The 13906-nt window shown below is 44.0% G+C and overlaps 1 protein-coding gene across 1 annotated transcript in view; it reads left to right on the forward strand.

Annotated features, from left to right (window-relative positions):
- The window catches only part of LOC134909108 (serotransferrin-B-like), a 77750-nt gene that overhangs the window by 40982 nt on the left and 22862 nt on the right, over window positions 1–13906 (forward strand). The window contains exons 8-12 of the mRNA XM_063915545.1: window positions 2918–3065; window positions 3238–3395; window positions 9524–9620; window positions 11064–11105; window positions 13071–13229. Coding sequence (XP_063771615.1) covers window positions 2918–3065; window positions 3238–3395; window positions 9524–9620; window positions 11064–11105; window positions 13071–13229 — 604 coding nt within the window. The remainder of the gene's footprint in view (window positions 1–2917; window positions 3066–3237; window positions 3396–9523; window positions 9621–11063; window positions 11106–13070; window positions 13230–13906) is intronic.

Below are 13906 nucleotides of genomic sequence, written 5' to 3' on the forward strand. Positions count from 1 at the left end.
TAGACATCATCCATTTTAGGCATTTACTTAAAAGGTAATAGTATTAATATATTCCAAGAGATACCTCCTCCCAAACCAAGAATAAAAAAATTGTACGTAAAAGTTACTCACACTTTCACTCACTTATTTTCCTACTTGCATCCATAGCATATTGGCAGAGTAGTACAGCATGGCCGTGCCTTATAGCAAGCTTTGCAGGAATACCCATTGATTCTGGTCCACCCCTTCAGGGGCCTTCGCTGTGTTCTTCAGAGCAGTCAGTGGGATTATTGATGATGGTAACCCCAACAGTATATAAGGTGAAGCAAAAAACAAAGCCTTCATTTTTTGGGTTGGCAAACAGGCTTCTTATAATAATAATAATAATAATAATAATAATAATAATTATTATTATTATTATTATTATTATTATTATTATTGTTATCATATAGATTTGCAGGCAATGAACATAAAACAGGCTTGATGCAGCCATTTTGGATAATAAAACTCAAGGATATTTAGCTTACCCACGAAGTTACCAGGAGAGGTCGTCATATTTGTCGCACTACATAGGTTACACTGGGTGGAATAGCATACTCACCTACTCTCCCAGTTCCCGAGGGAGACACACAATTTTTAGGGTAGTCCCCCACAGCCCCAGAAATGGGCAGAATGGGGAGATAAATACAGTAAATCCACTGCCCCGTGGAGGTGGAGGGGCCTAATGATGCAATTCTATGCTAATTGTGTCATTTTAGCCCCATCCCTATGCAAATAGGGCCCAAGTGGGACAGTTAACCCATGAGGTGGCAGGGACTAATGACACAATTGGCCCAAGCCCGCCCCCATCGCCACCCACCTGCTTCTCCTCTGCAGGTATCTCCCGGAAGGAAACTATCAGTGTAGGCAAGTATGTGGAATAGGCAATGTTTGGAAGAGATAAGACAGACATAATGATGGAGCTACAGAACTCTAAAGCAGGATGCAGGATCCTTACAAAATCAGGGAAAAAGGCTGTGATTTGGAACCAGCTTAGAGTTTCATACCTCCCAACTTTTGTTCTACTAAGACAGGGACAGTAACACGCACTGGAGGCACGCGCCCGGATTTGGGGTGTGGCCTCATGGTAAGGGGTGTGGCTTCAGGACAAGGGGTGTGGCCTCATGACAAGCGCCACAATCGCAAAGCACGCCCCCCCATTTTTGTCACTATGGGGTCATGGACAGAACTCAGTGAGCTGCTGGCCATGCTCCCTGTCCCTCTCTGTCGTGGGGAATAGACGCTGTGCGCATGCGCACAGCATCTATTCACTGCTGCTCTGATCAGAGCTGCGAGTGACGGGGGGATCTCCTAACTGCCCCCCCCACCCGCGGGACACTGCAACCCGCGTGTGGGACAGCGGGACAGACCGTGAAAAATGGGGCTGTCCCGCCAAAATCGGTACTGCTGGGAGGTACGGAGTTTAGTTAGTTAATATCATAGATCAGGTGAAAGATATCCATGCATATATTATTAACTGTATTGGTGGTACAGTAGCATAAGAGATGTACACAAAGAGAAAAAAAAGAAGACTCTTTTGTGGTTTACACCCACAAAGCAATGCAATAACAAAATATAACCTTTAATAAATATAGCTTTAAACCATGTGGGTGTACCCACATATACCCCGTGGCAAGAAGAAGAGAGGGCAGATACAGTTAGCTGCAATTTCCATACTGTGTGAAGTCCGACATTCGTTTTACAGACATATCATGGTATTCTTCTGCAAATAAAATCAGTATAGCAGTGTAACTGTGGGAGGTAATGGAGGCGGCTGCCGCTGGGCTCCTGCTCTATAGGGGGGAACCTCTCCTTCCCCTGTGTTCAGCGACACCATCTCCCCTCCTAGTCCATTAGTCCCTGCACCTTACAAGTCACACCCTCTTTATTATAGATGCACATGTAAAAGTGTCATGCCCAGGATTAGAACCCATGACCTATTACACTGGAAGCAGGCACCTTACTGATGGAGCTATCAGCTCCTATGTAGCACATATGATAATTCTAACTATATGAAGTTACTTCACTGACCACTACACGTAACTTCATATAGTTAGAAATCTCACGTTTCCCATGCAGGAGCAGATATCTCCATCAGTTAGGTGACTGTTTCCAGTGTAATAGGTTGTGGGTTCTAATCCTGGGTTTGACGCTTGTAAAATAATAATCAGAGGAGCACTCAGCATTGCGAGTGACTGAGCAGATCTATGTAGTGTGTACATGCACAGTACATAGAACTGCCTAGTTAAAATGGTTTTGAATTGACAATTCTAAGTAGCTTCATATAATTAGAATCTGCAGCCTTGCTTACAGGAGCAAACAGCTTGATCAGTAAGGTGACTGCCTTCTGTGTAACAGGTCATGGGTTCTAATACTGTGTATGACTGCTTAGAAATGTGTAATTTAAAATAAATGGCAATGAAAAGTTAATACAAATACATGTTTTAATTCCAGAACATATATTTATCTATATATGCAGGGGGCGCACCAATATTTATCTTGCCTCCGGGCAACTGGGACGACCTTACGCCACTGATCACTGTGATACAGTACTTTTTGGGATTGTGCATTCCTGCAATAGATGAGCAATTTGCTTATAAATTACAGTTTATGTGAATTGCATTTACACTCCTCTGTTACATATGCCTCATTATAGAATTTAAGAATATATTAATTATTGTTTTTAATTAGGTTTCCAGTGTCATGATATATTTCTCACACCGGATAGCAATATCTCAAACATATTCCACCAAATTTACAGATATATTCCATCAAACAGTTATTGGAATAAGCACATCCATATATGTTGTTTATCAAGTATAAGACAACCATATAACAGCAGTTGCTCAGTATGCACAATAAAAATGTAATTAGTAATGTTTTTTTTTATTGAATATAGAATAAAGAAATCAAATTATCCAGCTCCAAGTATGGGAAGAATCCGCTTTTCAAAAACTCTGCCGCAAGCTTAATCCCCCTACCGTCTGCAATGGATGCTTTCCTGTATCTAGGAGCGAGTCTTTATAAATCCATTCAAGCAATGTCTGGTAAGGCACATATATTGATATATAGGGTCAGTAATATATTTTATTAACAATGTTTATTTTTCTTTAAATAGGTAAAGAAATTAAGTGCTATTTTTGAGACTTCAAGTAATAGTGTATGATGGTGTTCATGTATCTGTATGGGAACATGACTGTGACAATTCCCATTTGTCAGTTACTACAGTGGATATCGTTCCATCCAAGGAGACTCTGCGCTGGTGCACCCAAAGTAGGCAGGAGAAGATAAAGTGTGATAACTGGACACCGGTAACCGGCGGGACCATTGAATGTACTGAGGCCTCTTCGGCAGATGAATGTATCCTGCAGATATTGGTGAGGAAGATTTTACTTTTTAGTGAAAAACAAAATGTAGTCTTAATCTAATACAAATCCTGGACCACAAATCAGCAGTATGTGATACAAGTCACACGTGCAAACGGAAAAGTTTTGCAATTTAAATGATGTTGTTTATGTCCTGTTGTGGACTGACTCATTTCTTTTTTATATGGCGCAAACTTTATTGTACTCTGCATTTCTCTTGTGCAATGCTAATCTACAAGTACGGATACATCAAACATCTATGCACCATACAATGCAAGACGTCTGGCATGACTGAACCGCTCCAAGAAGAGTAGCGTATTGTCTTCTTGCATGTTATGCACATTGCAGAATTAGCAAAAATGTACTCATAGGGCCTAATTCAAGGTTGATTGCAAAACAACATTTTCCTCTCATGGGCAAAACCAGGTGGGGCAGATATAACATGTGCAGAGAGAGTTAGATTTGGGTGGGATATTTTGTTTCTGTGCAGGGTAAATACTGGCTGCTTTATTTTTACACTGCAATTTAGATTTCAGTTTGAATACACCCCACTCAAATTTAACTTTCTCTGTACATGTTATATCTGCCCCACCTGCAGTGCACATGGTTTTGCCCATGAGAGGAAAATGTTGTTTTGCAATCAACCTTGAATTAGGCCTATAGTGTACTAAAGATACTGGGCTGTGACTTTACCCACATAGTTTTAAACACATACAAAGTCAAAGTTTAAACACAATTGAGCTTGGCATGTGGAAAAGCTATATCCACTGCATGGGAGCCAGTTGTACACAGATTCAGAGTCACTTGCACACAGATATACAAATGTTGCATATAAATTAATCAGAGTAATCTAGCAATGTAGTTTTGTGGCTCCCAGTTGTTTTATTGGAATGCGGTTAAGATAAAGGCTGTCGGGACCTCGGCAGTCGGAATACGGACGCTGGAATCCCAACACCGCCAGAATACCGACAGAGTCAGCAGACTGATGCCGGAAACCCTATCGGTGGCATCCCGACCACAAGTATAGCAGACGGGTCAGGTTCAGGGGTGGGGTTAAGTTTAGGTGCCACCCAGGGGGGTTAGGGTTAGGCTGCGGCGGGCGGGAGGGGGGTGGGTAGGGTTAGGCTGCAGGGTGGGGGGGATTAGGGTTAGGCACCACCAGGGGGAGGTTAGGGTTAGGCACTAAGGGGGGACTGCTGGCATCCCGTTCGCCGGTCAATCATACTGAACCTGTTTTATGTATAAAAATAAAATGCCCATTTTCAGCAAGTCACCTGGGAGCGGCTACTTGGCGCAACTGAAGCCAGAGCGTAAAAGGACACATCTGTAACAAGCACTGGATTACATAGCAGTATTGTGAATTTGTACAGTATATGTGCATTCAGAAATTAGGCATTATTGAGCATTGTCCCACAAAACAAAGCAATACATTTTACTTATAAATATATGTTGTCTTTCAAATAAATTATGGAGACCTATGTATGTTTATAATACATATCAATACAATGTGGAATCAGCTAGTAAGCCGTCTACTATCCAGGAATGGCCAAGATACTCCCACAAATCAGGTGGCACTCCCGGCTTCCTGGAAAAGTGTAGCCAAGTCTCCTGGCCTGACATGGTCTGCCCGTATTTCCCCCACATTGCCCTGCAAACGCCCCCACGCTGCTGACTGAAGTAGGCGGTCTGGGGTGAAGGGGCATGGCACGATTCATGCTGAATTGCATAATTGTGCTAATCTCAGCATTGTGTTGCAGGGGTGGGGCCACAAAGATGTGATCACATGGCCATGCCCCCCGTTCCGCCCCTTTATAGCTTCATTAACCCCTACCATGGCTCTTCATGCGCACCACACCCCCTGCTGTACCGAATATCGGCAAGTATGTAGTAAGCTCAACATGTTTTCTGTTGTAGCTGCCATAGCCACCAATCCTCCTGGATATTTCAGCCACCTTAGTTGATTATTCCCTTCTCATCATATCTCTGATCTCCTGTAGTTTACATCTACTTCTCCAGGTATTCCTACATTATCTCCTTTAGGTGGAGATTTATTAAACCTTCTAAAATAGAAAGTGGATGTGCTGTCCATAGCAACCAATCAGAATCTAGTTATCATTATCTAGTAAAGCTTAGAAATTGATAGCTAGTTAGTAATGGTTTTCTTTCCTCCCCATTTCGTATCTCCAATGGTACCAGGCAGGGGTGCCCCCTTTCCCCGCTCATATTCGTGTGAGCTATTGAACCCCTTGCCAAAATGATTCGAAATTTCCCGGTCTTACTGTATGTGATGCCTCCCATAAGCTCTGCCTTTTTGCAGACGATGTGTTATTGTTTGTTTCTGACCCGGGGACCTCGCTACCCATCCTACATGATATTTTGGGGTGCTTTAGCGCTGCTTCATATTTTAAGTTGAACACAGCGAAATCGGATGCCCTTCCTATTAATATTCCAACCTCTGTTTTGCAATCTCTCAAGGCGCACTTTCCGTATACGTGGAAAGACTCCTCCTTAACTTACCTGGGAATCTCCATTCCTTCTCATTTCCAAAATGTCCACTCTCTCAATTATGTGCCTCTACTGGCTCACCTAACCTCACTTACTTCTACTTGGATGGGCTACGAGGTCTCCTGGCTGGGCCGCCTTGCGTCTTTTAGGATGATGTTGCTACCAAAACTCATGTATTTATTTTGTGCCATCCCCTATGCAGTTCCTTGTAAACTGTTAACCCAGATGCGAAGGTTGATGTTATCATATGTTTGGAAGTGTAAACCTCCTCGATTGGCCCACTCATGTATGATCCGCTCTAAGTCACAGGGAGGCCTCACACTCCCCGATTTACTCAGGTACCATGAAGCGTCTATGCTCTCCCAATTGTCTGTCCTGTCTCCCCCCCCCCCCACTCTAAACCATGAGTGGATCTAGAACGTGCCCTATTTCGAAATTTCCCCCTTATCGACCTCCTATGGCTACCCCGACAACTCCGTCCCTGCTACCCTTTGTCACCCTCTTCCTTAACCGACGCCCTGACAATTTGGGACTCTAGACTCACACCTTCCTTTCACATTACAGTGCCCACTAGAAACATTTCTCTTTCTGCATTGGATAAAGTGTTGCCCTTTCTCCATTTCTCCTACTGGAGACGTTTAGGTTTGGAATCCCTCACTGATATCTTCTCCCCAACCTCCCTATTGCCGTTTCCTGATCTACGAGCTAAATATAACCTTGACCCTTCGGCCTGGCTTTATTATTACCAACTTAAACATTGGATAGATGATACGGCCACTAGCCCTAACGTCTTTCAACTCCCCACTACCAGTGTCCTGAATAGAATGACTAAACTTTCATCTCGTGGAGCCATTTCTGATTGGTATGATTTGCTGTCTCCCCCGATCACCACAACTAAATCTGCCGCTCAAATTAAGTGGGAAGCCGATCTCCATCGTACTTTCACTCTTAAACAGTGGGAATCTATTCATCTTTCTTCTTTCTCCCTTTCTAAATGTACTAACCACACCGAAATGCACATTAAGCTATTACATAGACTGTATATCACCCCATCTAAACTACACACGATCTGGCCGACCACCTCTAAATTCTGCTGGCGCCTCTGCCATCATGAAAGTATATGACCTTATTAATTCGATCACTGACCTTAGCCTGACTCAAGCCCCTTCCTTAGCGTTGCTGCACTGGTTCCCAGATACTGTCCTCAAGTCAATTCGCTATGTCCTTGGCCTCGTTTTAATTGCAGCCAGAGCTACAATTGCTCAAAACTGGAAATCTCCCTCCCCCCCTCCCTTTGCAAAAGTTATTTCTAAGACCCACTTCCATTTTGAGATGGAGACCAGGGACGCTGCATATTCTACATCCCCTTCCTCCCCTACCATGAAGTGGCTCCCATGGCATACATACATTTCCAAGAATAAGGGGATCTTACCATCCTCCCCTACCATACAGAGCCCTCCCTGTGACTTGGTTGACCCTCCACCTGTAGTGAATCCATGATTTGTCTATATATTTCTGTTTTCTGCGCAGCTTTGGGATGTCCTGTCTCCCCCCCCCCCCCCCCAGATATTGTTTTTGCCCCATTGTTATTCTATTCTCTGTTGTCTTTATTGTGTTTTTGTTCTGACTCTATATCATAAATAAAAAATTTAATGTTGAAAAAAAAATTGATAGCTAGGATCTGATTGGTTGTTATAAGCAACACATCATATTTTCCTTTTTAGAAGAGCTGATATATTCTGATAAATCACCCTTTTATATTCTTGCTATTTCAGCCTCCATTATCACTTGAAGTGATCCATGGTTCTGCCATTTGCTTGTTTTAGCTGTTTCTCCTTTATTTGCTCAGTCTACGTGAAACTTGTCCTAAGACGAAATAGCTTATGTTTTATCCATCCATAAGTTGCTGTATACTTGACATCTATGTGTTCAACATATTCATGAATCAAAAATCAGTTATAATATTTAATTTTTTCTTGTTACACCAGTGGAAACCCACGCAAGCACGAGTAGAATATAAAAACTCCACACAGTTAGGGCCGTGGAGGAAAAAGAACCCAAGATCTCAGTGCTTTGAGGCAGTAAAGCCAACCATTATACCAAATGTGCTCCCCTATTTATCATTTCTTGCCTTGATTAATACAACCGCCTACTAATTGGTGTACCATATTTATTAAGCAAAGAATTGTCATTTCATGTAATTCTAAATGTAACTGTCAGATTTAATTTCCTTGTCACCCATTTACTAATTATGCAATTCTCAACTCACTAGCACTACAGAGCAGGCATCATACTCGCCTACTCTCTGAAAAATATGGTGGCACTCCCAAAAAGTTAGGCAAGTCTCCTGGATTTGGCCTCAACCCCCGCAGCCTCCCTCAGCCGTCCATTCATACTGGGCAGTGTGGTGTGGCCGATGAAGCGGTTTGCACTGAATTGCGTAATCGTAGTCCCACCCCCTGCTATTCAGTGCCGGTAATCTGAGCACTGAATAGGAAGGGGTGGGGCTACGATCACGCATCCATGCCCCCAAACCGCTCACCCGCGATGATGCCACGCACCCTGTTATACCGTCCTGACTACACCATCCCATGTGGGGCAGCAGGAAAGTCGATGAGACTGTCATGCGTGCAAGTGCGTGATAGATTTTTATATAATTATTGAAGCAGCTACAGAGGTCAGTGGCTGAGACTGAAGGTGCACCAGTCATCCATATCAACAGCTCCGCATTCAGCTGGCCTGTATGGGAGGTTGACTGAAATGACATCATTAATGAAGTAAAACCACATCAAAAACATCTAGAGTTTACCAGAAAACATCAGTGTCACCCAGCTAATATGTGGGATAAGGTTTTGTGGTTAAGGTGCATATACACGGTGTGATGTGTGCTTAGAATTTTGACTATATAGTCAAAACAGTCAAAAAAAGTTAGCACCTATCGCACTGTGTGTACACAGTTTGCAATACCGATGCACACTTCCGCAAGAACAAATAGACTGTGCAGACATGGCAATTTTGACTAGAAAGTATATAATCTAGTTTCTAGTATAGGCAAAATTGTATATAGTTAAAATCGCAAGTACATACAGTATACCTTTAGATGATACAAATATTGAGGTTTCTGGACCCAATTCAAAACTCTATGTGTGGCGCAAACCTAACACTGCCCATTTCCCAAAACTAGAGCTTGGTAGAAAGTTTAAATTCCAGCAAGACAATGATTCAAAGCACAAGGCCAAAGCAACGCCGGCACTGAACAATAAGAAAGTGAATAGTCTACTATGGCCAAGCCAAGGTCCATACATACACATTCTTATATACAGTACATATAAATATGTCCGGCCCTGTGCCTTCTCTGACTGCTGCTCTACGCCCTACCGCCCTGCTCTACTCTGCTCTGTCCTTCCCCTACCCCACCCTTGCCTTTATCCCTCTTGTGGTGCTAGGTCTGCTCAATCTCCCTAGTACGAGTAAGGGCCATTGGGACACACCCTGTCTCCCCCTGCACGCAAATTCAGGAAATTATTATATAGCTATGTACAGTATATGTAATAAATAAGAGATAGTAAACTTTAGTAGCAGGGTTTAATGTATATTATACCAGGGGACATTTCATGTGTTTGTGGTCTTTGTAGAAAGGTGAAGCTGATGCAGTGACACTGGATGGAGGGTACATGTATACAGCGGGCCAATGTGGGCTGGTCCCAGTACTTGGAGAGTACTATAACCAAGGTAAGGCTATTCCTTATCTTTTGTACAAATGTTGCCTCTATCAGAATCACAAATATTAACCTTCAGGAATTATCCTATATGGAATTCATGCCCGCTTTCACTTTAGAAACTGACATACTGTAGTCCTAATTCAGAGTTGATCGCAGCTGCAAATTTGTTAGCAGTTGGGCAAAACCATGGGGGTCATTCTGTGTTGATCATAGCTGTGCAAAGTTTAGCACAGCTACGATCATCTTCCCTGACATGCGGGGGGACGCCCAGCACGGGGCTAGTCCGCCCCGCATGTCAGTCCGGCCCCCCTCGCAGAAGTGCAAAGGCATCGCACAGCGGCGATGCCTTTGCACTTCAGGAGTAACTCCCAGCCAGCGCAGCTTTAGCGTGCTGGCAGGGAGCTACTCCTCGCTCCCTGGCCCGCAGCGGCTGCGTATGACGTCATGCAGCCGCTGCGGCCCGCCCCCCGTTCAGTCCGGTCACGCCGGCGTTGGCCGTATCGTGCCTACGAAACGGCGGCGTTTGGCCCCCTGCCGCCCATCGATTGCCTCTGCCTGTCAGGCAGAGGCGATCGCTATCCTGCTACGGCCTTCGGCCGTCCCGCATGTGCAGGCGCACTACGGCGCTGGGTGGGGTGTGTTCAATCTGAAATCTAAATTGCAGTGTATAAATAAAGCAGCCAGTATTTACCCTGCACAGAAACAATATAACCCACCCCAATATAACTCTCTCTGCACATGTTATATCTGCCCCCCCCACCATGCGGTGCACATGGTTTTGCCCAACTTCAGCGCTCTGTGAAGTGAGCGGCCTCCTGTTGTCGCCCCTCCCTTGCTCAGCACATCGCACTGTGCTGAGCGGGGGGAGAGATGTGTGGTGAGCGGTCTGTGTTAAGATCGCTCAGCACACATCTCTCCCGTCAGTACTGGCCTTTAGATTTGGGTGGGGTGTGTTCAAACTGACATCTAAATTGCAGTGTAAAAATAAAGCAGCCAGTATTTACCCTGCACAGAAACAATATAACCCACCCAAATCTAACTCTCTCTGCACATGTTATATCTGCCCCACCTGCAGTGCACATGGTTTTGCACAACTGCTAACAAATTTGCTGCTGCGATCAACTCTGAATTACCCCCTGTGTCAATCAATGTAAGGACATCCCAAAATCTACCACAGAGTTAATGCTTACACGCACGCACACACACACACACACACACACACACACACACACACACACACACACATATATACACACACACACACACACACACACACACACACACACATATATACACACACACACACATATAAACACACACACACACACACACACACATGTATATATGTGTGTGTGTAGTAGATTAGGTTTGACTTACACACATTCATTATGTTTTGTTATCTTTAAAAAAAAAGTTACTTGTCTTATGCTTTTTCTTTTCTCCCACTTTACAGATGATACAAAATCATGCAGAACCAGTGGATCAAAAACACAGGGTAGAGTATTCAGTATATTTAATTTGCTAAAATACTGTACTAGATATACTGTAGGTGAAGTCATTTTAAACAGCAGGATATCAGAGCTACCTTAAGGGTACTTAGATAGACCTGTCAGATTACAATACTGTGATAAGTATGGTGTAATATAAACCGAATACCATCTAATACTAGAGGGCATATTTATCACAATCTGCATTTTTTTATGCAGATGAGATAGTTTTTGTGCAAATATGCAAAATTAAAAGAATAATTTTTACACAAATTTACCAATGTTGAGCAAGAGCCCATCCTGACAGAGAGCCGGAAGCAGTGTGATAGCACAACGCCATCTGCACACTGCTTCCTGGTTCAGGTCCCCTACCGGAGAATCCCTCTCCGTAAAAAACTGTGAAAAAGTAGCTCACAGGCTACTAGAGGCTAATGCCACCTGGAGAAAATCTGACAGCCTTGCAGCCCCCATAGAAATCATCTGTTCACAGTGCAGTGAAAGCCTGGGGGCAGTCCAACATGTCCAGGAGTGCTAGGTGCACTCCCAGTGAGATGAGAATGGGGGTGTGCCATGATACTACACCTCCTTCCCTACGAGGCCACACCTCATTCCACGCTGAGTATGCACATGGTACTCATCCCTATCATATTGATGTTCTATTGACATTTGGAGGACGAGCAGCACAGGAAGTGGTGGTTATAAGTTTATACTACACCTACTGTACATTACTCATCCCTGTCATATTAATATTCTGCCTTCTGACTTAATTTATTTTCAGTGTGTATTTGAGTATGAATAAAAGTAATCAGTCAGAATTTAAACAACAGTTTTCAAGAAGCACCATTTTTAAAGATATTCCCTAGTTGCCATCGATGCTAATTAGTCCCCCGCTGGCAGTGGCATGGCGCCATCTCAGAGTAGTTCTGCTGACCCGTCAGTTGACATTTGGAGGACGAGCAGCACAGGAAGTGGTGGTTATAAGTTTGTACTACACCTACTGTACATTTCACAAGCATCTGCCGTGGCCACCTATCTCCCTAGTATTAGACATGGGTGTAGTAGGGTATGCCGGCGGCTGGGCTCCCGGCGACCAGGATACCGGCACCGGAATGCCGACCGCCGGCATACCGACAGCGTCGTGAGCGCAAATTAGCACCTTGCGGGCTCGCTGCGCTCACCACGCTGCGTGCACGGTGGCGCGCTACGCTATTTATTCTCCCTCCAGGGGGGTCGTGGATCCCCAAGTGGGAGAAAAAGTATCGGTATGCCGGCTATCGGGATTCCGGCGCCGGTATACTGTGCGCCGGGATCCCGACAGACGGCAAACTGAAGACCACCCATTAGACAGAGTAGATATTTGCACCATGCAGGTTTTACCTGGCAAATCTAATATGCTTCCCCCATAAAACTTGGTGCAATTGTATAAAATCAGTTATGCATTTGTGCAGCAGTTGTGACATTTATGCTATTTGTGAATAACCCATAATGAAAGAGAGGTTACATTTCTTTATTTCCATTAATAATGTTATTAGGCATATTTATCCAAATTCATCTTGGATGCAAAAATACTCTTGTATCAGCACTGGCTTTTGTATTGTCACTAATACACTATTTGCTGATTTTGGGGCTGAAGAGTTAAATCAGTTTGGCCACAAATGCATTCACAAATGTGAGTGTGGACATCTGTACATATTCCAAGTTATACTCATCTGTGTGACGGCACCGCCCACTCCGAACCATACGCTTGTGGAAATAACCGCCATCATTTGTAGATGTGTGCACTCGACTATGAAGCATGCATAGTGTTAAAATCACAATACGAAGCTGCATACTGCTGTGCATTAGCACCTCTCTGAAGAAGTACAATACAATGTGCAGCTGGCATATCTACTGTAACTTTTTACGCAGAAGTATTATTATCTAGTCTGGGTATGGATAGAAAGATCTCTATTTCTCCTGTGATCTCTACAAAGGTACATATTATGCTGTTGCCATTGTGAAGAAAATCAACAAGGATATCTCATGGAACAGTCTTAAGGGGAAGACATCATGTCACACAGCTGTAGGGCGCACCGCTGGCTGGAATATTCCTGTTGGTCTTATTAATAAGAAAAACAACAATTGTGATATTGGTAAGTGTAGTAGAGAGTGCATTTACATTGAGACTATATCAGGTGTACTGTGTTATATACATTATAGTGTTTGTGTAATATAAATCATGAATGGATGGCCAGCAGTGGGGGATTTTACCGTTGGGCTGTGAAGCCAGATGCAGTCCGTGACTGCACTGCCTACACTGTGACTGGCAGTGATTGCCTATTGGAAGTCTTACCTGTCAGTAATAGAGACTACAGGCAGTCCCATTGGGATGTGTTTCCTCCCTCTGGGACTGCCAGACCGGGGTGCTATAAGCATAGATCTGGCTTCCTGTAGGAAGCCACTCCCTGCCTTTGGTGCAGCCCAAAACAATCCAGCTTCTATGGACTGCAGTCTATGCAGTCCATAGAAGCTGGGGGTCACACCACTGTGTCTGCGCCGGTCCCAGCACCTGCAGGATCCATTGCGCAGGTGCCGAGACCCAGAGCTGGCTTTCTCCTCTCATCTCCGGACACAGAGGTAGAAGCAGCCCCCTTACTAAATGTGAGTAGGAGCCTCGGCTGATGGCCAGTGCTGCTTCATTGGTGTATTTCAGTTAGAGCACACAAGGATAAGATAAGAATATATAGAGGGAGAAAAAAAACGTGTATTGAAACCATTAACAAAGGGGCAATTTTATGTACAGGTATATGCACTGTCCAAGTTGCAAACA

Source organism: Pseudophryne corroboree, chromosome 4 (genome assembly GCF_028390025.1).
Source record: "Pseudophryne corroboree isolate aPseCor3 chromosome 4, aPseCor3.hap2, whole genome shotgun sequence".
Taxonomy (NCBI): domain Eukaryota; kingdom Metazoa; phylum Chordata; class Amphibia; order Anura; family Myobatrachidae; genus Pseudophryne; species Pseudophryne corroboree.